The sequence below is a fragment of the Malus sylvestris genome, chromosome 15, assembly GCF_916048215.2.
Source record: "Malus sylvestris chromosome 15, drMalSylv7.2, whole genome shotgun sequence".
NCBI lineage: Eukaryota > Viridiplantae > Streptophyta > Magnoliopsida > Rosales > Rosaceae > Malus > Malus sylvestris.
Genome location: NC_062274.1, coordinates 48,839,593 through 48,865,663, shown reverse-complemented (window position 1 = coordinate 48,865,663; position 26,071 = coordinate 48,839,593). Strand labels below are relative to the sequence as shown.

General features: G+C 36.5%; 3 protein-coding genes across 4 annotated transcripts; 2 read left to right on the top strand and 1 right to left on the bottom strand.

The window, feature by feature from the left end:
• Nucleotides 1-2,690: 2,690 nt before the first annotated feature.
• On the top strand, nt 2,691-5,133 carry LOC126601814 (cytochrome c). Its single transcript, XM_050268579.1, has 3 exons — nt 2,691-2,923; nt 3,865-3,998; nt 4,817-5,133. The coding sequence occupies exons 1-3, from the start codon at nt 2,812-2,814 to the stop codon at nt 4,907-4,909; spliced, it is 339 nt and encodes a 112-aa protein (XP_050124536.1). The 5' UTR covers nt 2,691-2,811; the 3' UTR covers nt 4,910-5,133.
• Nucleotides 5,125-10,934, bottom strand: LOC126601813 (uncharacterized). Its single transcript, XM_050268578.1, has 13 exons — nt 10,660-10,934; nt 10,460-10,544; nt 10,302-10,372; nt 9,896-10,010; nt 9,720-9,799; nt 9,214-9,298; nt 9,034-9,114; nt 7,489-7,583; nt 7,274-7,324; nt 6,520-6,600; nt 5,678-5,750; nt 5,495-5,572; nt 5,125-5,418 (listed from the first exon to the last, which is right to left on the bottom strand). Exons 1-13 carry the CDS (start codon nt 10,782-10,784, stop codon nt 5,380-5,382), a joined length of 1,059 nt encoding a protein of 352 aa, XP_050124535.1. The 5' UTR covers nt 10,785-10,934; the 3' UTR covers nt 5,125-5,379.
• A 6,019-nt stretch (nt 10,935-16,953) lies between these two features.
• Nucleotides 16,954-25,701, top strand: LOC126601812 (tubulin-folding cofactor E). 2 transcript variants are annotated; one of them, XM_050268575.1, is made up of 16 exons: nt 16,954-17,412; nt 17,654-17,824; nt 18,350-18,396; nt 18,736-18,882; nt 18,993-19,067; nt 19,916-20,025; nt 21,483-21,625; nt 21,705-21,766; nt 22,516-22,623; nt 22,703-22,737; nt 23,296-23,361; nt 24,196-24,287; nt 24,369-24,445; nt 24,541-24,618; nt 25,008-25,218; nt 25,366-25,701. In XM_050268575.1, the coding sequence occupies exons 1-15, from the start codon at nt 17,124-17,126 to the stop codon at nt 25,131-25,133; spliced, it is 1,626 nt and encodes a 541-aa protein (XP_050124532.1). In that variant the 5' UTR covers nt 16,954-17,123; the 3' UTR covers nt 25,134-25,218; nt 25,366-25,701. The 2 variants fall into 2 exon arrangements, with proteins under 2 accessions (XP_050124532.1, XP_050124534.1); XM_050268577.1 differs by having other exon boundaries at nt 16,956-17,412; nt 25,035-25,218.
• The last annotated feature ends 370 nt before the right edge of the window (nt 25,702-26,071 follow it).

Here is a 26,071-nt window from a genome sequence, read left to right as displayed (position 1 = left end):
GAACATGGAGAAATAGAAGGAAAGTGGGACTTGGAGCCCAAGACTTGAATGCCTATAAAAGGCTAATAATCCCACCAGAAAAAGGGGAGGAAAAAGGAAGGTATGAGATCGTTCTATATGTTATAAGCATTCTAAATAAATACTAACTTGGGCGTCAGAGTGTTTTCTTCCAGGTCCCCCCGCTCTGATTGTTGACAAGCGAAGATGGTGTCCAAGGCTTCTCAACGTGTTCAAAATTACTTGTTGGTGGAGAATTGGAGTACCCGAAATTTTCCGCTCCAACAGTTGGCGCCATCTGTGGGAAACGTACAAAAAGCCGTATGGAGAAGTCGTGACGCCGTCCAAGCTACAATGGGGGCATAATTAAAACCCCAAACAGCGAGATTTTCTGCCTCCATTATGATTTCACGAATTGACAAGGAAAGCTTATACGCACATTGATATGTTGTAGCATTTTCTAAATAAGAAAGTGAACGTAGCATGTTTTTGCAAATTTTGCTGGGAAGGGGCTACGTTGCAAATGGCGAAGGATGGATTATAATGGGGAAAGGATCTTCAACAATTTGAGCGTTGAAGGAAGAAAGAAAATCAGAAATGCATAATGGCTGCTAGACGTGAGACTAGCCAAGAATTTTGGGGCACGTTGACCATGCGAACAAGAAGAGTCCTTGTATAAAGTAATGATTCAGAGTCAAACGTTGCACCAACCAACTTCGCAGCGTACGAGCCTCCATCTTCTGCAGCTGCTTCATGGATGTTATTCATGCTACAATGGGGGCATGAGTTAAAGACCCCAAATAGATAAGTTTTATGATTTCTTTTGCAATTTCATGAAATTTAGGCCTTTTTGTCATTGCACTTCGTACAGTAGCACAAGAGGAAAGGGATTCGCTGACTTCGGAATGTTTACAAAAGAATTTCCATTAAAATGTCTTCACAAATTTCAAGTAATTCAGTTAATAGAGAACAAGTTGGTAGTAACAGTTGAATGGGGGCAAGAACCTTTGACAATGCAAGTGTTGAAAGTGAAATTAAGATGAAGTAGTCACAACTCATCCCCAGCAACATACAAGCCCTTGTCATCTGCAGCTGTTCCAATCCACTTCACTGTCGTCTAAAATGAGACGATTGGTTGGTCTCAAGCTTGGTCTCAAGCTTGGAGCCATCCAACAATGCTAATCCAAATGAGCTAATAAAGCCATTAAACACCACTAGGGAAGGGGGCACGAGCTAAACCCCAAAGAGAGAAGCTTTATATTCACTCTCTATTTAACATTAGACTCTTTGTCTAGTTGAGATAAGGCATTTCATATCATGATATATTGTTAATATGCACTGGTTGACATAGAAAAAGGAATTGCTACGTGATTGATTGTCTGTGTTGTCATATTACATGAGGTACCTAGCATGTTCTCAGGAAAGGAAAGAACATTGACTAATATGAGTTTTGCAACAACTCGTGGAAGACAAGACATGAATTGTGGAGCAGGTTAAAGGCAGACGAATACGGCCTGCGCTCAAGGCTCCTAATCAAAAGAAACATGTTATACAACAACTCTCAATTGTCGACAAATAAGAATTTTTATCTTATCCATGCTCATTAGTAATATTGATATTACTCGAATTTTAGTTACTGTGGGGGGCATGCTATTACTATATAAATTGGTGATCGAAAATCATGAGACCGTGGGTTGAAGACCTAGACCGAATAAGAGCCGAAGGCTCAAGACTAGAGGTCGAAGACCCAAAATTCATGGTCAAAGACCAATATGACCGTGGCCGAAGGCCAAACTCATGGTCGAAGACCATATGATCGTAACCAAAGGCTAAACTAATGATGAAATCTCAAGTCGAATGAATTTTTGCAAAAAAAATATTTTTCCTCTACAAACCCTAAACGATATGTGTTTGCAGAGAAAAAAGGGGGCAATGTGGGAGCCAAAAATGATTCCTCCGCTAAATAAGCCACTAGCACCCCAAACATGAGGAGTAGAGCTACAATGAAGCAACATAACACCTACTACATGGAACATGAAGAAATAGAAGGAGAGTGGGACTTGGAGCCCAAGACTTGAATGCCTATAAAAGGCTAATAATCCCACCAGAAAAAGGGGAGGAATAAGAAAGGTATGAGATCGTTTTATATGTTATAAGCATTCTAAATAAATACTAACTTGGGCGTTGGAGTGTTTTCTTGCAGGTCCCCCCGCTCTGATTGTTGACAAGCGAAGATGGTGTCCAAGGCTTCTCAACGTGTTCAAAATTACTTGTTGGTGGAGAATTGGAGTACCCAAAATTTTCCGCTCCAACAGTATTTTTGGTGAAATGAATTTTAAGTTCAAAAGCAATTTAAGTGTTTTTTAAAGAAAGCATCATGTATATACTTCTTCCAAAAGATATATAAAGTGTTTTTTCAAAATCAACTTAAATTTTTACTAAAAAATTAATTATAAAAATATTTTCGTAAAAATATTTTCGATCATTTTAAAAATGTTTTCCAAACCAGCCTTGGGTTTTTTTCGTTCAACGTGAAAAGGCCCGAGGCCTCCACACGAACGGTCCACATTATAATCACGCTACGAAAAGTAAGCTCCACTCAAAACACGCCACGTCACCAAAACCTAGGGCCTGCGGCACACCACGTTCCCTTCCTCGCTTCTTCGTCTGGAAGATTCCACGGAAAATAAATAAAATTGGAGAGAGTTCGTTGCGGTGCGTCTCTGTCGAAAATCAAAATCTCTCGTCTGCAAACCCTAACCCTGATCTCTCTCCTCTCCCGCTCTCTCTCTCTCTCTTTAGATTTCTCGAGAAATGGCGTCGTTTGCCGAAGCTCCACCCGGAGATGCCAAGACCGGAGAGAAAATCTTCAAGACCAAGTGCGCTCAGTGCCATACCGTCGAGAAAGGCGCCGGTCACAAGCAGGGTAATCTCATCTTCTCTCCCTTCACCGAACCTTGATTTTTTGGTTTTTAATCTCGATGATTTCTTGATTTTTGTTTGGATCTGACAATTATAATCCCTTTTTGGCATTTGGTTTTTGGATTTGTGTATTTGGATATTTGTTTCGATTGTTATTTGGATTACTGATTCGATCTCTGCGTGCTTGTTTAGATCTGATGGATGTCGTTATTAGGCTATTCATATTTCCATTTTCATTGTAGTTTTTTCAGTTTGGTGCCTGAGAAAATTGACGAGAACTAGATTTTCAGTTGTTATGGTTTTACGCCGATGGAATTGAGCGGTTCTAGTAGTTTTAGGTCTAAATGTTGATCAATTGTCCTTGTTTGTTCTTGAGTTTTCGATTTTGGTTAGAAATGATTAAATTGCTATGTGAATTATGCAAGTAATTCATAAATCAATGACGAAAAAGGTTATTTTTCTCTTTGATCTGCGATTGATAATTCGTAATCTGAAGGAAAATTATGTTTGTTTGTTATGAGTTTTCGTGCTTTGTGATTGTTAATATACAGAACGTTTTGATGCTTCTCGACATTACTAGGAAATTGTATATGTTGCTTTAGATTGACGAGATGAGCTTTGTTTATAACGTTTTTGACAAATTTTGATTAAGTTTGGTTGCATCATTAATGCTTTTCTTTTCGATTAAGTTTTGATGCTCCTTAGCATCCGTATATAAAATGAAACCCTGGCTTGGTGATTGCATAGACTTGCATTTATAATTTTTCTATTTATGCGAACTAGCTTGATTGTTCTGTTTCTATATCTATTGATATTGATACGTGCAGTCTTTGTTGGGTTCAGTTCAATTTGAAGTTTGTTTATTTATTTATTTATTTTTTTTTGGCTTGAGTAAATTTGAAGTTTTTTTTAAGGCTGTTAACTTAGAATTGTTAAAACGTTCAGGACCCAATCTGAATGGACTTTTCGGAAGGCAGTCTGGTACGGGTGCTGGATACTCATACTCTGCTGCTAACAAGAACAAGGCTGTGACATGGGAGGAAAATACCTTGTATGATTACTTGTTGAACCCCAAGAAGGTATGCAATTTTCTCTATTTGACGTGCCTCATGACTGGCGATTTCAGTTACTTAGAGCATTAGCTTACAACACTTTTAACCTGTTAGGTTCATACTAGCATTTGAGGTAGACATGCATCGTCAGTTGACTGGTAATTGCACATATCAATCATTCATGCATGTAGGTTCCATATTGAATCCGTGTGACATATAGGTGAGCTCACAATAAAAAATAGTTGAGATGTACACGTGTAAGCGTGTTGGTAGGTGGTATGTTCACATAAAAGAACGGGTGCAAGTATGCATATAGAGGTTTTCTTTTTTCAATTGACAATTTGAATTTATACAAGCATGAAATAAAGTTTTGGTTAACATATACAAAACTGTTGCTCTATATGAAGAGCAGCTGGGAAAAGGTTTGGCGAATTAACAAAATATGAAGGATTTCTTTTGTTAAGTAAATTGTTAATTGAGTGCTGTTCCCACCTATCTTCTTTTCCCACTCACCCTGTGTCCTCGTTGCCATCACATTTTCATTAAATCCGGAGTGGGAAAATAAGACCGGTTTGCGATCAACATTCTTTATTCGTACACTACAATTGTCACTTCATATATAATTTTACGTAAATTCAGTGTTTGTACTAGATCTAAAAACTTCTCATGAAATTTCCCGTTTTGTTAGGAAGCTAGCATGTGTTAGATAGTGACAGTTCATTGATGTGGACAATCCAATGTTCTTTTAACTTTCATAACGAGTGAAGAATATCGGTGTATGTTTAACTTGTGCAGTTGAGTTTATTCTACAATAATCCTAATCGGGTGTAATTGTTGTTATGCAGTACATTCCCGGAACCAAGATGGTGTTCCCTGGATTGAAGAAGCCGCAGGAGCGCGCTGATCTCATTGCATATTTGAAGCAGTCTACTGCATAAACATTTTCATGTCCCATTTTGCAGTAGTTAGAGGTGGTCACTTGATACGAGGCGTACGGTACTATTTTTTTGCCAATAAAATTTAAAACGGACGTTCAATGTCTGCAATTCTTGTTTGCAATGTCGAGCTTGCTTTTGTTTTTATAGGAAGGGGTTGCTGTAATTGCTGTAATTGGCAAACACAACATATTCAATTCAATTAAGACGTTACTAGATTTTGTGAATTTGGCGAAAATGCCAGTTTAATGCTGATAAATTTACTGCCGCATTGTGTGTAGCAACGAGTCCAAATCTGTGCTAGAAAATCGCTTTATTTGTAAACCCACACTTGGAACATTTCCTTAAGCTGCTATACATATTTAACGCAATTGGCAACTATCATAGTGTCAAACTGGGCTGAACCGCCACATTCCTAAAACAAAAACGCAAATAGAAGCCGAAAGTAAACATTGAGTCACCCGGCATATGATTCAAGGTTTGGACTGAGATGGCCGACGGAGTCCTGGAATCTGCAACACAATGTACCATATAAACAAGGTTTCACGAATCGAAAATATCACAAGTACAACAAATCTCAATACTAACCTCAACTCCACGAGGGCCTATGCGATTACGAGATACAAAATTAGTTACTAGTGTTGCAAATTCATCAGGTACATCTTCCTGCAGAAATTTGGGACATCGAAGTTCTAGTTTCCTTTTTACAGATTGGAAAATGTAACTTTTTCACAAGGCAAAAAATACATGGAAGATAAACAGAACACATACTTGTATGGCATGCCCGGTATGTCTGACGACAACCATTTGGAACTTGCCTTGCATTTGACCAATTGTGAGAGCTCTGTTGCAAAAGAAAGGAAAACCCAGCCTACATCATTCCTTGATTGCAGTCATTTTTCTTGACCCAAATAAATTCTGATTGTAGCAAGCACGCACGCACAAAAGAAAACCAAAGAAATAGACGTACCCATTTACATGGAAGTGCCCAAACTATCACTTACATGCAAATAAACAAGTTTATCTACCTAACCAGCCGATCATCTCAGACTTCTCAGTGCTATAACATTGTGTTTTGTATGATATGTTAACACCAGGATATTCACATATAGAAGTTTAAATAACCAGTACAAAGTAATGTCAAAATCTTGTCTAGTTAAATACCACGTAAACATGCAAAATAAAGTGGATACTTAAATCCAATACAAGCATTTGACAATACGATATCTCAACATGGACTTGAAGGTTTTCCAAGTTTTTTATATTAATACGAACCTCAATCCTTTCCCCTTTTCGACCACAAAAAAAAAACTATTTATCTTTCCCACCATTCCTGTTGGTAAAAAAAGATTAGTCTAAGTTTGCAGCCAACGGTTAAAAGTAGATGCCCTCCCGTTCATGAAGATTTCCTATCCTAGTTTGCCGTGTGTCAAACATTAAACCTATGAGTGGGACCCAAATCCTAAACCATTACGCATGACATAAATTTGTTAATATGCATGCTATATGAGTGTGGTAACATAGAACATCCCTAAAGACTCTGTCATCACGAAATCGATATGATTAAAAATATCATCACAATACTTTTTTTAGGCAAGTCAAATGGAAAGAACCTGTCTAGTCGGTCTGTTCCAGCTAACAGCAGGACCTTTGGAACGGGTGATGACAAAAACTTTTCTGAAAGGCCTTCATACCTGTATTTGAGTAACTATATTTACTGATTTCAACAGGAAATGATTTGACACAAAATCAATCACAACGATTAAAGGCATCTCCATGTATGATACTTAACTGAGTTTTATCATTATGCTACCATGGTTATCAAACATTATAAGACATAATGATAGCTCAAAGTGATGCAGGTTCATTTAGATCTCTAACTCCTCCATCCAAAGATTCCAAACCCAACTAGTGTAAACCCAAATAATATTGAAATGAGGGCCTGTTCAGCAGTGCTTCTAGAAGTCCTGAAAGAGCTTTCAGATAGCCAAAAGTATTTTTGATAGCTTTTAGTAGAAGTAAATGCTTTCTATGTTCTGCACTTTTCAGTGCTTTCATGAGAAGCACCAGGTGGTTTTTTATAGAAATTTCCTATGTGCTTCTACCAACAGTATTTATGAGAAGAAGTGTTTCCTACAGAAGCACCCTGAATCCGTCATATGAATAAGTTGCAATAACAAGCAAGCCATGCTACATTCTTGATGCAGCACAAGAAAACTGTGCACAAGGATTCAAAATGAAATGTTCCAACTCATAAATGTTACATAGTTGCGGGCAAGTCTGGTTTCAATTGAAATGCCAACAAGTAGCGACATGGACCCTGACCATTTGCCAAATTTTAAATGGATTAACGAAGTTTGGACATACCAGCTTTTCCAATATTGTTCTGTTTCTTCAAGTCGTGCTCTATAAATGTAACTGCAGAACAATACCAAAACTGTGCCTGTTATGTACAGGACTAGGATTAACAGAGACTTGAAAAAAGAATATAACAATGGATGATCATGCAAGTGGATAAATTATCGTAATCTTACAGTAATTGTAAAGGAGCAGTATATTGTACATAATACATAAATACTTACCATTTCTTTGAATCATCATACTTTAATGTGGAAGGTATTGACACCCGAGCAGACTCAATGTTTCTTAAAGAACCTCCCCTCACACTCAATTCAATCTACACGGGAATAAAGTTTCAAATTCAGCATAAGGATTCGTCCCAATCTATTATCTTTTTTCATAACATGTATATGAGGGAAGCCATTTGGTTCTGACAATCTCCATTTTCCTAGTTTTCTCAACAATTTTATTCCAAATTACTTTACTTCCCTTGATCATGAAAGAGTATAACGAATGCTATGATCGTAATTCAAGGAATTTAAATAACTCTACTTTCCATTGCAGGCATACCAAACGAGAACAAAAAGTGATTTTAAGAGTGAAGTCCACAATAAAACAAAAGGGGAGACTTCAAAATCCCTCCTTGAAATTGGGGCCAATTCCAGTGTCCACCCTTAACCCTTTTCTCTTTGGTGCTTCGGAGATGCTAACCAATAAATTCAATTAAACACTGTTTTCCCTAAACCAAAAAATTCAAAAAGCCCTTTTCCTCAACCAAATATGTTAATAGATCATTATGATTGTAACATGCTCGTGATTTTCCATGTAAAAATATGGAAAATACCAAATAAAACAATATATTAAAAAACTTTTATCTTGCAATGGTTACCAGAGCCTACAACCCGCTGGCACTGACATCTTCAGCACCATCAACATTGGTACAAGATGAAGTTGAATAAAAGAGAGAGATTCGTAATCTGATTTATAATATTTTGGGGCCCTGAAATGAGAAAATGGCATGTGGTCTAATATCCTAGTGGATAGGTTGTTGGGCTTTCTACCTATGTGTCCCGGGTTCAAAACTCCCCCCTCCCCTTAATTATTGTAAAAGTTTCAAACTCTCCCCCCCCCACCCCCCTCCCCTTAAATTTAAAAATAATAAAAAAAGAAAGAGAGGGATTTGAAGAAAAAAAATTGCTGCCATAAGAGTTGACAAAGGTGATCACCACAAGAACGTGATCATCTCCAATCATATTCAATGGGACTGGAGTGGACTACATTTGCGTAGAGTATGTGTTTGCAGTAACAATCAGTTGTTGTGGGGTCCTAAAGTTGGAATAATAATCTGCACCATAGGACTAATGTACAAGAGTGGATGTGGAGCTCATGGTAGTTATGGGGTCCTAAAAATTTGGTCTTTTTGTTGTTAATTCATTAATCAACATTTTGTCCTCGAAATTCAGAAAGAAATTGCACAATATAGTTGAATGGATTTGTTTGGTAGTAAGGTTTAATGTTTGGGCCCTACATTAATCACACTTGAGGTCAGGAAGAAATTATATTGACCCCTAAGTTCAAGGATGCCCCTTGAATTATTCCCTAACAGGACATATACCTTGATCACATTCAAATGTGCATCCTGCCATTAAGAATCTTTGTTTTAATTTGTTCATCTTCAAGTGTAATGCCTCAATTGCAGTGCACTTTTTGAACAAAATTGTGCTTCAAGCCACTCATGCATGCAAGAAGGTACAAAAAGTTAGAATCATTAGGGTTTGAAGATATACCGCTTTTTCAATGCTTGAAAAACGTTGTACCCGGCTTGATAGGATTTTCTGCATATGAACCAACGAAGCCAAAGCTGTTCCCTGAAATATTTACAAATGCCAGTGTAATTTGACTGCATGTATGCCACTAAAGGCAACTAGTCACAAACAATGCTGAAACTAATTTTTCAGTAACCAAACCTCTACAACATCAACAACAACCAGCCCAGCCAAGCTAGATAATGCTTTCTTTGCGGCGACATGTACAGCAACTGACCCTCCCATACTGTATGACAGTGACATAAGTCATCAATGATTAATGTGAAAATTTGGACAACGGTTACTATATAGAGCTTAAGAAAATGCAATCGGGAATTTTTCAATAATCATTAATATGCTCTTTTACCAAATAAAAAAAATTAAAAAATTAAAAAAAAATGTCTATTCCTGCAGCTAATAGCAGTATTCAGATAATGAGCTACAGATTATTTCATAAATGTTGCATGCCTTCAAGCCCAAAACCTCAGGAGTATTTCATAAGTATGGTAATGTAAGTCATTAAAACGAGAGAACCCAAAGAGTTGATTACTGATATTTTTTATACACCTAGTAAGTGTTAAATTTACTTCTCTCAAGAAAAACATCCGAACTGAACGTAATGTACTATGAAAACTTCAACGGAAAGTATATTATTAAAAGACTACAACCTGTGGCCAACAAGCACAATTGCAGGCGGGGAATCTCCATACATTGCTGTCACAACAGCCAGAACATCATTGCACATAGTCTGCAAATAAGAGAACAGATAAGCCTACTAATGGAGGAATAGATGGTCCAACCAACATAATTTAAGTTCATCAATCCTATTTTGACAGTATTTTACCTCAATAGAAAGATCGGTATCATTTGCAGTGGTTGATTTTCCATGTCCTCTCAAGTCCATGGCAACTACCCGAGCTTTCTCCTTAATTTTACTTGCTGACAAGGCAAATGAGAGCCTGGGCAAATAAATCATGTAATCTACCATAGCATACCAGATTTTCAAAGTATCCAAGCATAAAAATAAATACAATGTGCCAATGAAACTAAAGCATACATCGAAAATAGTTACCATTCAATGTTCATGAAACTATGAGCTAATTCAAATAACTGCACCACAATAATTAGATTATTACATCAAAATGTGATTGCTTTCCATGTAAACATGCAAACCCAGAAAGAAATAGAAGATGTTTCAGCTCAACCTGAACAATTGAAACCCGAAAAACCAAATATTCATTCAAACATACCCTGAGTAACCACCTCCATGTAGACAGAATACAACTGGTCCATCAGTTCCTGCCGTGTATAAATGAAAAATCTGAAACAACGAAAGGGTAAGCACATTTGAAGATCATAAACACGTAGCGGAATCGGAAAATTCAAAATTCTACACAGGCAGACTCACATCATTGGAGTCCGGAATGCTGATATCATCCTCTTTGTCGAAATACTCCGTCCAATCCAAAGCTGAGTACTTTTCTGAACTAGTCCTGCAACAACAACAACAGCACGTGAGAAAGCATTGCATTGTGATGCCCTCGAGACCCAGAAGCTGAAATATGAAAATTGGAAGTGCAGGGAGGCGAGTCGAGAAGAACAACTCACTGAGTGGGAGGGCGATCGGGACGAGGTGAGGCAAAGGCAGGGAGAGGTCGGGGTTGGGGTGGAGTTTGCTGTTGATTGTCTTCGAGTGGGTCCTCCGGAAGCGAGGTGAGGTTTGATGAATCCATGGCCGTGGCTGCAATAGATCGGTTCGGTTGCTGAGGTCAGTGTGGGACGAAATAAAAACCAGACCAAACCCAACTCCCCGTTCGATGCGCCGGTGACCGACTATTTTCTCTGTTTTCACAGTTTCACAAACTTAACTAGGAAGTTATGAACTAAAAAAATAAAGAGTAAAGTTTGGGTTTAGTTCACTTTCACCTTAATTAATTGATTTTGGTTTACGAACTAAATTTAAATTAGAGTGAAATTGGAGGATAAATTCCAAATTTTACTAAAATAAAAATAAATCTAAACGTAAATGGGTGATGCTAGACAAACTATTTATTTGAATTATATTTTATAGACCACATAATATAACGGTTGATGATTGGATTCCTGATTTAAATTATTAACCGCTACATTATATAATCTACAAAATATGATATAGCAATATAGTCTCTCTAGTATTTTCCTAAACGTTATATACAATAACAAAAACATAGTAAAAAAATATTAATTATGTAGGTCTCATAAATTTTAGGTATTGGATACCTGAAAAATAAAGGTATCTCATTAATATAGGAGTTTATTCTTGTTGGGGGACTTTTAGGTCGAGGTGGACTTAGGATTTGCAAGAATTCTTTTGCCCCTCTTGGTTCGCTTTCATACCAATTTCCGGAATATCTCATAAAAATTAGCACGTCTTATGAAATACCCCAGTTAGATCAATGACTCAAAGATGGTGTGGTTAAGTAAATAATGGCTTGCTCAAGTGAGGCATGGTGTGGAAGCTAGAAGTTTATTAGTTTAGCATGAGAGAGGGTATGCATGAATGCATGGTGTTCTAGGTTGGACAATCTAATCTTCCTATGATTCTAAGAAGGCTTCCCTTTATACTGATAAGATTGAAGGAAGGTTAAGTGAGACAGTACGGTTGCGGGAAGGTGATCATCCCAAAGATTCGAGGTCCTTTGCACTTAGAGAGTGATTTAATTAGATTGGTGCAACACAACCTTGGATCCTCCTCCTAATATTCTATCTATCTCCTTTCTTCTTACCTGTATTGCGCCCCCTCTCCCCTTTAAGACTTCTGACCTCTTTTTTATAGGTGAATGATTCATTTCCAGGCTTCCTAAGGAATCTATAGTTATGGCTAAGTCTTTCGTTCCTTTCTCTTGGCTTTATTACCACCTTCCTTTTTGGTGTAAGACAATTGAACGTTGTTGTTCTCATGAAGTCTGTGGTGCACCTTCTTCCCGATGCGCTACTTTCCTGGGTCAGACGATATTAGGATCACAATTCACCTAAGGATTGGTTGGCTTGCTAGGGAAATAAGGAAACTAGGTTTGTTCTCTCTTAAACTCACCTACATGGACTTCAAAGATTGTGGGCTTGGATCTTTGGGCTCCTAAGCAGCCCAAAGTCTTCCATAATCTTAACTCCGCTTAGGCTCGATAAACTTCTATGATCATCCACATCACAATTCACTTGGCAAGCCCCAAGCATGTGACTTGGGCTTATTCTAGCATGAATAGTAGTTAGCATGATAGAGCTTGGTGTGATGAGTATGCGTGGATTTGCATGGGTTTGGCGTGATTTATACAAACGTCCAGTTTAATTACCGTAGCATGGCATGATTGTGAATATTTTCCTTTCTTGATTTCGCACCTTTGCATGTGTTTACGCTTGCTTGGGGCTTGTATGACAATTATCAAAATAAGATTCAAACCATACTCGAATCAAATCCAAATCAAAATTCGATTTATTAATATTGTTGTTCCAATTGTTCTCTTGTATTCACGTTTGAGTTTCGGATGGTTTGTTTTGCTATCATTTATAGTGTCCTATGATGTTGATAGAAACCTTTGTTAATTCGTTTTTGGGTGCGTGTAGCAAAGGTCTCTGAACTTTACCCCATGTTTAGTTTGCGTCCTAGAACTCTATTAGTTTCTCTCATCCTCCAACTTAACTTTGTATTGCATGAGTGGTTCTTCAGTCCAATCTCTCTCTCTGTTGTCAAATTTAAAGGAACAGTGGTCTGTTTATACAAAAAAAATCTAGTTTATTGAAAAATGAGAAGAGCTTGACTCTTTAAGGTTAAAGAGGAGTTTCTCTTTAAAATACTTCGTGGTCTGTTCACAGAATTTTGTGCTTATAATAAAAAACGTTTATATCATAAATCACTATGTAAAGATCACATATGCAAAAAATCAATTAAAACTAAGATTGTTCAATCAATCCTTAAGAAGTTTCAATCATAAACACGAAGTTCAGTGAATAAGTCACGAGGAGTTCCCTCTCAATCCTTAAGGAGCCAAGTATTTCTCTTAAAAAAAATCATTTTATTGTTTGAATGAAATTTCTATTTTACTCTTCAACTTAACAGAAAAGTTAACGGAGTTAACAAAAAGAATTACTAGTGTAACAAATGGTATAATTTGAGAACGAAATAAACTATCACTAAAATTCAGGGACGAAAACTAAACTTGTGGTATAAATGAATAAACTTTGCTACAATTCAGCCACTGCTTTTCTAAGTTTAAAGTCTTTTCTTTAGTTGTATTAGCAAAGAGAAATCTTTACTTGTGTTGTATCTTTTGTGAAAGTTCATTCAGTCAAATTGTTCTAAACATTTCCAATAAACAAAAGGTAGAGTAGAGTGTTTCGTGTTGGAAATTAGTTATATATTTTATTATTATTTAAGGTTTTCTTGTCGGCCAAGGATATTAGAGTTTTTTGTCCATTAAAGATTAGCGTTTTGCTTTAGTTTTCACTATATATAGTAGTTCTTGTATTTGTTCATGAAATAAATCATTTACACCGTAGCCACTCGGGTTATGTAGTCATCATGACAATCTTTTGTTCACTTAATAAAATTATATTAGTGTATACTTAGTTTGTTCGTTTGTTAGTGGCGCACTCTGTTATTCAACTTGGTATCAAAACAGGTTTAATCATTTGGGGTTGAATCTATCCTTGGTAGCTAGTTTGTTTTTCTTATCATGTTCTCTTCTTCGTTATGGTTTGTTTTGTCGTTGTCACTTAGGCTAGGGTTTTGTAGTTTGAAAGAAAAAAAAAATGAAGCTTTGTTGCACTAAGCAGCCGAAGTCGCATTGAATCCAGATTCAACCTACCTACCTGCCTGCTACCTTGTCTCGTCACTCACTGCTGTTCCTGTCCCTAGAATCCACCACCATCTCACGCCTGGCAAAACCACCTTGCCTCCCCACAAGCACCACCTTTTCTCCCGCATTTGGCATACTTAACTTAACCATCCACCACCGCTGCTGCTCGACCACGACCCGCCACTGGTTTTGACAAAGCTCAAACCCAAGAACCACAAACTCGGATTAAGTTCGTCTCGACCTTGTACCATAGCCACTACCTGCATGCCGTTGCACCATGAATCAAACCCACTTACACCTGCACCCAGATCCGTAGACGTCGTCTCTGCTGTCCCTCATAATCGAGAATCGAATCGCCTTAGTTATGCTAATTTTGCTAGTTTTGAAATTCTTGTTCGTATGTTTCATCGTCCACACTTTTGCTTTCTCACCTATTAATTTCCAAGTATTTTTTTTTAATTTTCTCTTTAATTTCCTTCTTTTCAATTATGTAGTCTTATATGCAGTGAATGGGGTGTCAACCTTTTGAATTCAATATGTAATGACCATGTTGACTACTTAGAGTGGTTGTATACGATTTTGCTTTTGATCGTTGGGGTTTAGGTACTATGTCCCATTGTATGTTTTTTCTTCAAGTAATATATTATGGGCGTGAGGGCCTAGCCCCCTAGCTTCGACTGGGTTCCAGCCTTCTTTAAATATTTCTTTTTAATATATTTTACAATTGTTGCACTCGTTCGCCCAGAAGGAAACAAAAAAAAAAAGGAAAGAATTTAAGGTTGTTTCTGCGATTGAAGGAAGTCCCAAGAATATTTTGACAAAATAAAAAGGAAGTCCCAAGAATAAGGGGTAAAGGAAAGAAAAATGAAGGAAAGAAGCCAACATGATTCGCTTTGGATTCTTTTGGTGAGGATTCTGGGGATCTGTGAATCGTGTTCATTCATCATACATTGTGCGGTTAGTTTTGGTCAAGTACTGTTTATGTTTATTTTTAAATAAAAATATTTAAAATGATTTCTGATTGCACAATGTACGAAGAACGGACACAATTTACGAATCTCCAGGATCGTCACAAAGAGGATCCGAACTCGGAAATAAGACATTTGATTGGTTATGATTGAGGCCCACATTGGCCTCCTGTTGGACTATGTCTACATTGTTTGGTTGAAGCCTACACTTTTTTACTAGAAAGTCTATTGTTGTTGCATACCACAACGATCACTCGAGTGCTTAGACCGGTGATCGCTCGAGTGACGTTGTGTACCTAATTATAAGTTGGATTGCCTGTTTTTGGAATCTTCTTGCTTGTTTGCTGGAATTGGTCGCTTGTTTACTTGCTTGAATTGCTCACTCGCTCGTTTACTTGCTCGCTCGCTTGTTTTGCCGTGTTCGCCTAACGGAGATTGCATCCGCATCTATTTGTAGGCAAACTCATGACGTGTCGCCATGAGTTTGACCATGAGTTTGTTGGAAACTAGTTATTTATTTTACTGAAAATATGACTTTAGCCCTTAAAACTTAATTTTCTCTACATAAAACCCGAGATAAGTTTTTTTCTTGAATAAAACCATTGACTAGATTCCACATCAGCAAATTCATTAATTATGTTTGACTTCACACATTAAAAAAATTTCGGATGCCTAAAATACCCCTATTTGAATATTTTTATTTTTTTTATAAACCCTATTTGAAAGTTTGATTTACATAATTAATGCCATGCGGATGGATGGTAAGGGAGAATTAATGATTTTATACAAAAAATATAAATTCATTGTCTAATATATAATAACATAAAAATGTCTAATATATGTTATTATACATGCTTAATTAAGTCAATAAAATTATATTTTACATATTAATGTAGGTAAATTATTTCTCTCTCTCACACACACAGAGACACACACACACACACACACACACACACAGATATATATATATATATATAAATGCCTGATATATGTAAAATTCATGCAAAATAATTTACCTACAAAAAAAAAACATTTGATTCAAACAGTGCACCTACTATTAAAATTTTAAAATGTTAGATTGCTTAAAACAAGAAAAATAATATACCTAGTATATGTAAAATACATGAAAAATAATTTACCTACATATTACAAACCCATATATGCAAAATAAAGTACCTATTATTTACTTTTTATGAAAATTGTGAAACTATTATGTAATTTAAAAAATAAAAAAAATTACATATTGTTTTTTTTTTTTTATGAAAATAATGTAACTATTGTTTAGTTTTTACAAGAAACAATGTATCTACTAGTTTATTTTTACCTTTTTTTTTATTATTATTTTCACAAGTTAATGTATCTATTTTTTCTGAGAGAATGTATATTAAACTAATTAGATTTGGATTAGGCGATTTCACATAAAAGAAGAAAAGAACTTCCATTTTTTTTTAATTAAAAGCAAAAAAACTTAAACTAATTGAATGTTGTTGACAAACAAAAGACAATAAATTAAAAGTCTACAAAAAAAACTGTAATAGCCATATTAATGTTGGTGGCATGGTGTTGTAAATAAATTTAAATGTATGGACATCTTTTATCTCACATGGCATCAAAATTCAAAATTTGGGTTTATTTAGATGTTTTAATATAGGTGGATTTATATCTAGAGTTCATCAGTTGTAAGGGGCTAAATCTAAAGCACCCTTTATTTTACTAGTATTTAAGGTTTTCTTGTGGATCAAGGATATAAGAGTTTCTTACCCGTTAAAGATTTAGGTTTTGCTTTAGTTTTCATTATATATATAGTAGTGCTTGTATTTGTTTATGACAAGAAGTCATTTACAATGTAGCATTTTAGGTTACGTAGTCGTATTTCTTCTAGAGGCTGGAAAGACTCACAGAGACTATGAAGTCGTATTTCGATTACTTAATAAAATTATAAAAAATTATACTTAATTTGTTGGTTTGGTAGTCGAGGGCTTGATATTCGAAAAATGATATTCTCTGAATCCCTTCTACCTAATCATCCTCATCAAATAATTTGAGTATTTAAAATTTGATTCAACCACTAAAGTTATTATAACTTTTTAAATTTGAGCCTGTGCTTTTAGATGGAAGGAATCCGGAGTCCCCTTCCCTGATATTCAACTTTCCCTCACTTTTCCTCACTTTTCTAGAAACCAAACAGCGAATAGCCATTGACAGACAAGTATCAAAATTGAAATCGAGATCGACTACAAACACAACACATTGCAAGAAAATAGACAAGAAAATGCCCGATTTCAGACTCGGGCAGCGAGTCCACTCAGCGGGCGATCCCCGTCGAATTGGGACGGTCAGGTACTTGGGGCCTGTCCAAGGGTATTCGGGCACATGGGTCGGAGTTGATTGGGACAGCGGAGAGGGCAAGCACGATGGCTCCCTCAACGAGGTTCGTTACTTCCAGGCAACCTCCGAACGATCCGGGTCCTTTGTTCGGTCCCAGAATCTCAGCTCTGGCATAACGTTGCTGCAAGCTATCCAGCTCCGATACCGAGGTGACACCACTCAAGAAGAAGAGGGTATGTCTCTGTTTCATCAGTTTCGTTTCTCACTTGTTCCATTGCTCCGAAAACAGCGGCAAATGCTAATACATTAGTTGTTAACTCGTATAGCATTCCTCGATTTTTGCAAGTACGAATTTTTAGTTGATATGATAGCTACTGAGACAATGTTTGCTATGTGCCGTTTGCTCGAAATGGGTAGCATTCACAGAAACTGACGAAATTCTGTCTGATTATTTTGTTCCTTGTTATGTTGTAGATGAAATGTATGTCCTTTCATCGAGCAACAAGCGTGTCAATGTTCAACTTGTTGGAAAAGACAAAATTCAAGACAAGCTAAGTCGATTAGAGGAGTTGACAAGTGCATCTGTATCTTTTCTGGGTGTTAGCTCTCCTGGAGACCCGTGTGATATTCGTAATAATGTTCCAAGTAAGTTTTAGTTGTATCCACTACGAACCTAACGATTCAATCCCGTGAGAACTATACTTTATCCGAATGCATTAGTTGTGGAACCTTGGAGCCCAAAACTGTAGGGTTAACTGGTTGACCAATTACTTATGAAATCAAATAAGTTTGTTTTTGGTTGAGATATGACCCCCACAAAAATATATGCTAGTTTTTCAGTTTGAAATAGTCCTATGTGTTTAGGGTCACCACAACTAAATACATCGTTTCCAGTTATTCCAGTTCCACCCTTGTCCCAATTTATTTCTTGATTTGTGAGTGGTTCTCTAAAATTGGCTTGTGGATGGTTTGCATTTATTTCCTTCCTAGAAATATTCCACACACTCACATGTTACCATTTGCCATAAGGTTCTTGTTCTAGCCGGGTCCCATCGTCTTAAGTTGTTCTTTCTTAATAGAATGTGGTAAACAATCAGACTGCATACTTGTCTGTGCGGGTGCGTCGACAGATGTAGACTTACTGGAAAGATGTTTATGCTTTTATTGCAGATTTGAAGGAGCTTGACTTGACTGGAAATCTAATTTCAGATTGGAAGGTATATGCAAAATATCATGCAAATCCAGTTTTCTTTTACCCCTTAATGGAAACCAGTTCTGGTGTGCAAGCACATTCTTTTGAAAAGAGGATACAACATGTTTGTTTACAGATACATTTAATGCAATTATACTGATTTGAGTGACTTGTTATTAAGTTCTTTTGATAATCAGCCAATTTGTTGTTGGATCACGTGTGTGGTTGTTTGTACGATTTTCCAGTCTCACTTAATAGACTATCCCTAGTGTACACGTTTGCAGGCATGTATTTTCTTTAACAGATTTGTTTCTTAAGTTGCCCGGGGCTAACCTACTGTGTTTGAGTTAATCTTTGCTTGCAGGATGTTAGCACGATCTGCGAACAGTTGCCAGATCTTTTTGCCCTCAATTTATCTTACAATTCAATGGCACAAGATATTGTTGGGTTGCCACATTTAAAATGTATTCACATTTTAGTGTTAAACAACATTGGCATAAATTGGACCCAGGTGCCTATTTGAGTTTATTTCTCCTTTTACCATTCCTTCTCTTATTGGTTTTATTTTTACTACTTGCTTTTCTATATCAATAGCTACGTATTGTCTGTTCAATGTCACAGGTTGAAATACTTAAACACTCTTTGCCAGAAATTGAAGAACTACATCTTATGGGGAATAAAATAAGCACCATAGAGGTACGCCATCTGAACTCTTGATGCTTGTTTTATGTTCATTTAATAGCTTGATCTAAAGTGACAAAAAGAAAAGTTACTATACATGTATTTTATATTGTTGTCATATCCTCTACGGGTGTTGAGGTAGAGGAAGACATAGGAAAACTTTGGAAGAGACCCTAAGAAAAGACCTAGAGTACTTGGATCTAACGGAGGACATGACACAAAACCGAGCGCAATGGTGTTCTAGGATTCATATAGCCGACCCCACTTAGTGGGAAAAGGCTTTGTTGTTGTTGTTGTTGTATGTATGTATGTATGTATGTAACTATGTATAGAGGAAAAATCACCTACAGGTGATTTTTTGAAATACACACACATATACATACATATATATATATATATGTATGTATAGATGCAAGGATGTATGTATGTATACCAACTCACTAAGTATCAGCTAGCTGAGAATAGTCTATGATGTGACACTACGCTATTTTCAGAATGTAAAAGTTGAAAAGAAAACAAAAATGAAAAAAACGTTTGAATACATTACAAGCTCAGTCAGGCTTTGCAAAATCCGAATCAGGCATAAAATACTTGTTAAATCTTTATCAAATAGAAATGGTAAGTTATGAATGAGTAGGTAAATCTGTAAAGAGGAAAGGAAAAGATGCCATGGTAGGTTCATCTCAAGCCAGTAATTCATTTTGTTTCTTCTAAAAAATTTAGGGGTTTCAATTTTTTTTTCTTTTACAAGAGCTTTTCTCCTTAATTGCATAAATATTTTATATTACTGTGTTTATTTAAATTTCAAACAACTCAATGCATTTTGACTGTTTACTCTGCTTTTGGACTCCTTTATCTGCCAGCCTGCATCATCTTATGCAGTTCAGGGATTTGATCACTTGCGGCTTCTGAATCTGGAAGACAACTGTATAGCTGATTGGAACGAAATCTTGAAACTTTCCCATCTAAAATGGTTAGTAAGAATTTCTTGTTTCTTCCTCAACAGTAATTATATTAAAATCGGGGGGATTGGGGCTGGGAATGAATCTTAGGTTGGTCCTGTTTCTTACAAATGAAGAATATAGACTTAAGGTAGGTTTTAGGATGTCTTGGCTTTGTGATTGAGAAATATAGATTTATCTACATCTTTTCGAGATCCCCTTTTAGTAAAAGTTTATGCATGAGCTACTTTGGGGTTAGCTGGAGTGAGGAGTTGGGCTAGTTCCTCACTTCACAGCATAATGGGAAAAGTCATCTTCTGGTGGTTGAGCGGGTACAGTCCTTAAACTTGAAAAAAGTGGTTCGGGTGTAGTGTAGAGGCTGCCAAGAAAGCATTAAACCTCTATCTCACACCTGTTGGCCGGATATGTAAATATTCTAGTTCAGGTTATTAACCTCTGGAAAAATTTATATGTGTGTGTGGGGTTGGGGGTGGTTATGATTTGGGAAGACATGCCTTTGACACACATTTTGACACCCATTTTATAGGTCTTACTTCGTATTGTATTTCAACGATCCGAATGTTCTATATCTTAGTACATAGTTCATAGTTTTGAGAATATTGCGTTTAAGAATGCGAAAAATAGAACAAACTCCGGAAATCGAAAACAAATAACCAAGATAAATAACACCAAGAATTTACGTGGTTCGGCTATATGTGCCTACGTCCACGGTACATTAACAACAATCTTTCACATTATCAATAATGAGTACAACCAATAATCTTGCCAAATCTCTAGAACCAGGACTTGACGAAAAACCTGAAAGAACAAGAACAAGAAATACACTGTCTCTTTTCTTTTCTCTCACACACACTTTACAATATTCTCTCACTCTAATCCCTTTAGTGGTATACAATTTATTGTTTTGCTCCCCTTAAATTCAAAACTAGTACAATAGCCCCTTTATATAGACATAATAAAGGTCTTCTTCAATAAGGATTATTAATCCTAATTGGAATCTAGTTTTGAATCCTACTCCAATTGAGAAACTAACTCCAATTGGGAAAACAATTTTATCCTCCAAGTCTATAATTCCTAATAGACTTAGGACAACTCATCATGGGCTGGAAAAACCCAACACATAGATCATCCTTGCAAAAAATTAGACAGTTCTTCAAAGACACACTAAATTTAATCCAACGGTCATATGACTTCGAATTTTGGTATTTTTAGTAGACATGATCTTTGAGGTAAGACAAAAGATAGATGGTTGGATTGTCGAAATACATTACTAAGTGGGCCCCACACGTGTGTCCCTAGATCGTAATCCACACATACACACACACACACGATGCTACCTATATTGATTTGGTAGACTAGAGGAATATAGAGCTTTAAGTAGAAAAAGATCTACAAGGGCAAAATGTTCCTCAGTTCTGATGTTGCCATATTTTCTTTACAATTTTCACAAAGTGGTTTCTTCATCCAGCTTGGAGCAGCTTCATTTGAGCAATAACAATTTGAACCGAGTCTTTTATCCTGATGATGGCTTGATGCATGAACTGCTAAATGGTTATGAATCACCCGAGAAAAACCATAAGCCATTTCAAAATTTGCGTTGCCTTCTTCTTGGTAACTTATCACAACTTTTCTATCAGCACTCATCCAACCTTCATGTAGTGATTTATTGCTGATTCATTATATGCTCCAGGGGGCAACAACATTGAGGATCTTGCTTCTGTTGACTCGCTAAACTCATTCCCACAACTAGTGGTAAGATTTTGTGTGAGAACAATCATCATTTGTGTTATTAGACCTGGTGACTTTCAGAGAGATGCATGCTGCACATTTTCTGCAATATAAATTGAAACTGGTCCTGCACGTGCTCACCATATTGAATTAAAAATGTGCCACGGTAGATTGTACATACATTACTACTCATTCCATGTCCTCTAGCTACATTACCATTCTATATCCTCCAAAGTCTTTCAGTTTCCATGTCCAGATATTGGGTTCTTTTAATTGGTATTTAGTTTATACTCAAGGTCAGTCTACACCAGGCTGAGGGGAAAAAAAAGGAAATAGCTATGTGCACTCTGCCATACTAGGATTGTTTCTTCTCTTGCTCCTCACATGCCACTTGAGCCTAATATTTGAAGTTTACTACCAAAGAGAAAAGTCGTATTTTTTACTAAAAATAATAGGAACAACTTAACATACTCCCTTTAGATTGGGTTCAACTACCTATTTTTTTAGGAGTTGAACTCACAACCTCACACTTAACAAGGGGGAGACATGGGAGAGGCACGACTCCTAGATGCGCACGTATTTCAACATGGGCAACTTTTTAGTTCATATCAATTACTGGTTTTCTTTTATTGGAGTTTGTGTTAGTAAAATCAATCTGCTTCTCCTCTTGATCTTTGACATAAGATAATTTGCACAAATCTAAGTTATGGGTAATTTGACTACTTTCCTATCTCATCATATTTTCTGGTTTGCTTATTTTTCTGTTTCCAAAGGATATCAGGCTCTCTGACAATCCAGTGGCCGATCCTGGACAAGGTGGTATCCCAAGATTTGTTTTGGTCGCCCGTTTAGCTAAAGTTGAAATGTTGAATGGGAGTGAGGTAAACCTTGAAGTAGTGCTGCAGATTTTCTTCTTCGCATATACAATAATCTGATATGATTGTCTAAAATATCTTTCAGGTAAGTCCTCGTGAAAGAAAAGAGTCAGAGATTCGGTACATCTCATTCTTCTCATGTCTCCTTCATCTTTTGTTCCACCAGTAATGCACACTTTCATGTAGAACTGTAGGTTTCTGTAGTCCTGCATATTCATGATAGGAGATTGCTTCTTTAGCCGTCAGGGCCTGTTCAAGCTCTCTGCATGTCAGTTCTATTTATTGTATTCAGTGATTCATAACTTTCTGAGAGCCTCAGACTGAATATTTATCTTCGTCATAAAGGCATGGATTACTTTTGTTGTTTTAAAGCTGACTAAATCAGTCAGTTAGTAACTTAATATAGTTTCGATTGTACTGTGCACACATTGGTGATAACTGATGATAAGGGATCATAAACTGCATAACTTACAGTTACAAAATTACAATAGTGTGAGGAGTACAGTAAGTTGTTATTGGAAGGTAGCATTCCGTAAAATCTTGGTTCAAAAAATTATGACGTCTTGATGGTGATTGTGGAATAGATGATTTAGTTATCAATGGACCCAAATAAGCTATGTGCAAAGCAATTTATTCATATGTGAATTTTCTCTGAACTGTAATTGTTTTGGAGTGCAGGTATGTTCGATTAGTGATGTCAAAAATGCAAGGAAATACCGAAGATATCCAGTGGCTTCATCCCAGGTATCTTGTTCTCTTTTAAAGTCTTTTGTACATTCTGTTTTAAAAGAAAAAAAAGATCATGAGTGGCGTCCTAAATATTTGTTCTGTTCTATGCTGTTCCCGAGATCCTTTACTTCTTGTGCAAGAGCATTGTTGCTTGCAAAATGGCTATATCAGTTTATGTGGACTCATATTACGTTGCTTGCATTGTGAGTTTCATGTTTCAGATTACCATAACTGACTGGTTTTGGATGTCTTTTGATATTATGAATTCAAACTCCATTGAATTATCCAAACTTCTTAATTGACTTTAATCGCTTAAGCATATGACCATACTTTTGCATGTTTAAACACAATTGTTGAAGGATCCGGTAAGAGCTGGGGCAAACATATAAATTTAACTGTCCTAAACTGTCGTTAGATATGATAGTAGAACTACTATTCAGCGTACAAATCATGATAGAAGTGATGCAGGAGCATCAAACCCTACTATACACAGACCACATCATGCTGTAATGTTATGGTTTTTGGATAGTTTACTACAGCTGTTTTGATGATGAGTCAGCATCATTTGGTCTCTTGTATTTAACTATATATATACTCATTGTACAGATTCAATTGAATGAATGCGAATGCAATTTTCCCAATCTCTCCAATTTCTTTGCTTTCCAATCTCGCCGCTTTCTAATCTCTCTTTCAACAAGATATTCATCTGCCCCCTTGAATACGTGCATTCAAGTGCCTTGGGTTTGGGACATTAATGCGATTATTCTTTACCACCAAGAATGCTTATTCCTTGATATTTGAATCAATAGTTAAGTCCTTGGCTTCTCATAAACCTATGCTTTGTTACAGGTTTGCGGAGCTTAAGGTTTTTCATGGAATTGAGGATGAAAAGCCACTGGTTGGAACAGCAGGCCCTCAGAAAATGTCTTCAGGACTTCTGTGTAGGAACTTTATAACTTTTTATTAGCTTCTTTCGTGGACTAGCAATCATGATATTCAAACCAAGTTTTAAATTTATGCAGCTATTACTCTCAAATGTGTGGGAGCATCTATTGGTGAGAAACCATCATTGGTGAAGAAACTGCCAGGCACCACAACAGTTATAGTCCCACATACTCTCTCTCTCTCTCTCTTTCTCTCTCTCTAAATGACCTGTCTTGTTGGATGTATCCTTAAAACTCTACATTTTTTTAGGTTGGAAAATTGAAAGTTCTTTGTGAAAGCTTTTTCAAGCTGAAGTCTATCAAGCTGAAATTGTTTCTTGAAGAAAAGGTTTGCCTTCCTTATTACACAATATATCTTCTGTCATTATTGATTTATACAAGATCGATAGGTTCCTATGGCGGAGAATAGTATGTCATCAGACTGTCGTTCCTACCAGTTGCTTTTGAATTTTGATAGAGGGAAAAATTGTCAAACTCTCTAACATTCTTCTCTGTTTGAGAGAGAGACATTTATTGCTAACAATAATGAAACACTCAATACTCAAGCATATTTAGAACCAAAAGAGAGAAACTCTAAGTTACCCTCAGTATAAAGTAATATGCATGTACCAGTTGCTACTTCCACTGATTTATAATTCAAGCTGAAAAATTTCATGCTACATTGCTAAAAAAAATTCGAAATCTATTGCCAGTATGATCACTTTCTTGCTCCTGCAGAAAATATTTATTTACCTAAATTGTCAGGGTTCTCCACTGCCATTATTGCTTGATGATGAAATGGCAACTTTGACGGACCTTGGGATTGGAAATGAATCAACCATTCTTGTAGATGAAGAGAGTTAAGAGAAGTATCTGCAGCGAAACTCCTTATGTTTTTGTGATCTATAAAACCCATACCGGTTAGGATATGACCTGTTGCGAATTTAAGGTACTTGTGCAAGTATACGTCTTTTCTGATTTTCAATGATTTATTTTCATATGGATGGTTTTATACTTTCGACGCACCCTAGGTTCCTTACCTTTATTTCACTACTAATTTGATTATTTACTTGACAACTTGGATTGCTACTGTTAGATTTTCAAGCCACATCTGCTCAACGGCCAAGATCAACTTATGGGCTATGCAGAAGCAAGGTAGTTACTGCCAGTGTGTTATTTGAAGCAATTTAAAACTATCTACTGCCGATGTCACTCCATGAAACAGCTATGTAGGCTGTAAGTGACTTGATTTGAGTTTTACAATTGGTTTTTGTTTAAGATAACTGAATCGATAATTATTCAAATCACCCAGATATCTGAGTTACATTGGCGATCTGCTCAGTCACGTTGCCTATATTGCTCACTGACACTACTTCTCGGACCCAAATATTTTGAAATATTAGTTTCTCTGTTGGTCTTCTCTTTTCCTAAACTTTGCCCCTCTTGAGTTGAAGTTTTGATCAAGCAGAGTTAAACTCGTAAAAATATCAGTATAATTGTTTTCGATTAGCATGATCCCTTCATTTCTCGTCCTTTGCACTTATCTTCGAAGTTCAAATATGCCTCCTAACTATATAGGCTAATTTGTTTGTTTTCGGTCGCAAGACTAGTTAGTTAGCTTGTTTGGTTGCTGTCTTTGACGGGTTTGGCTTAATGTTCCTTTTGGCCAAGTGTGTTGCCTTCCTGTTCCTTTTTAATATGTTTCTCATTCCGTCGAAGAACAATAGAAGAGAATGAAAAAGGAATGTAATGGACGCTCCAAGGGATAAGGCAAGTTGCTAGGAAAAGGGCTAGAAGCTTCG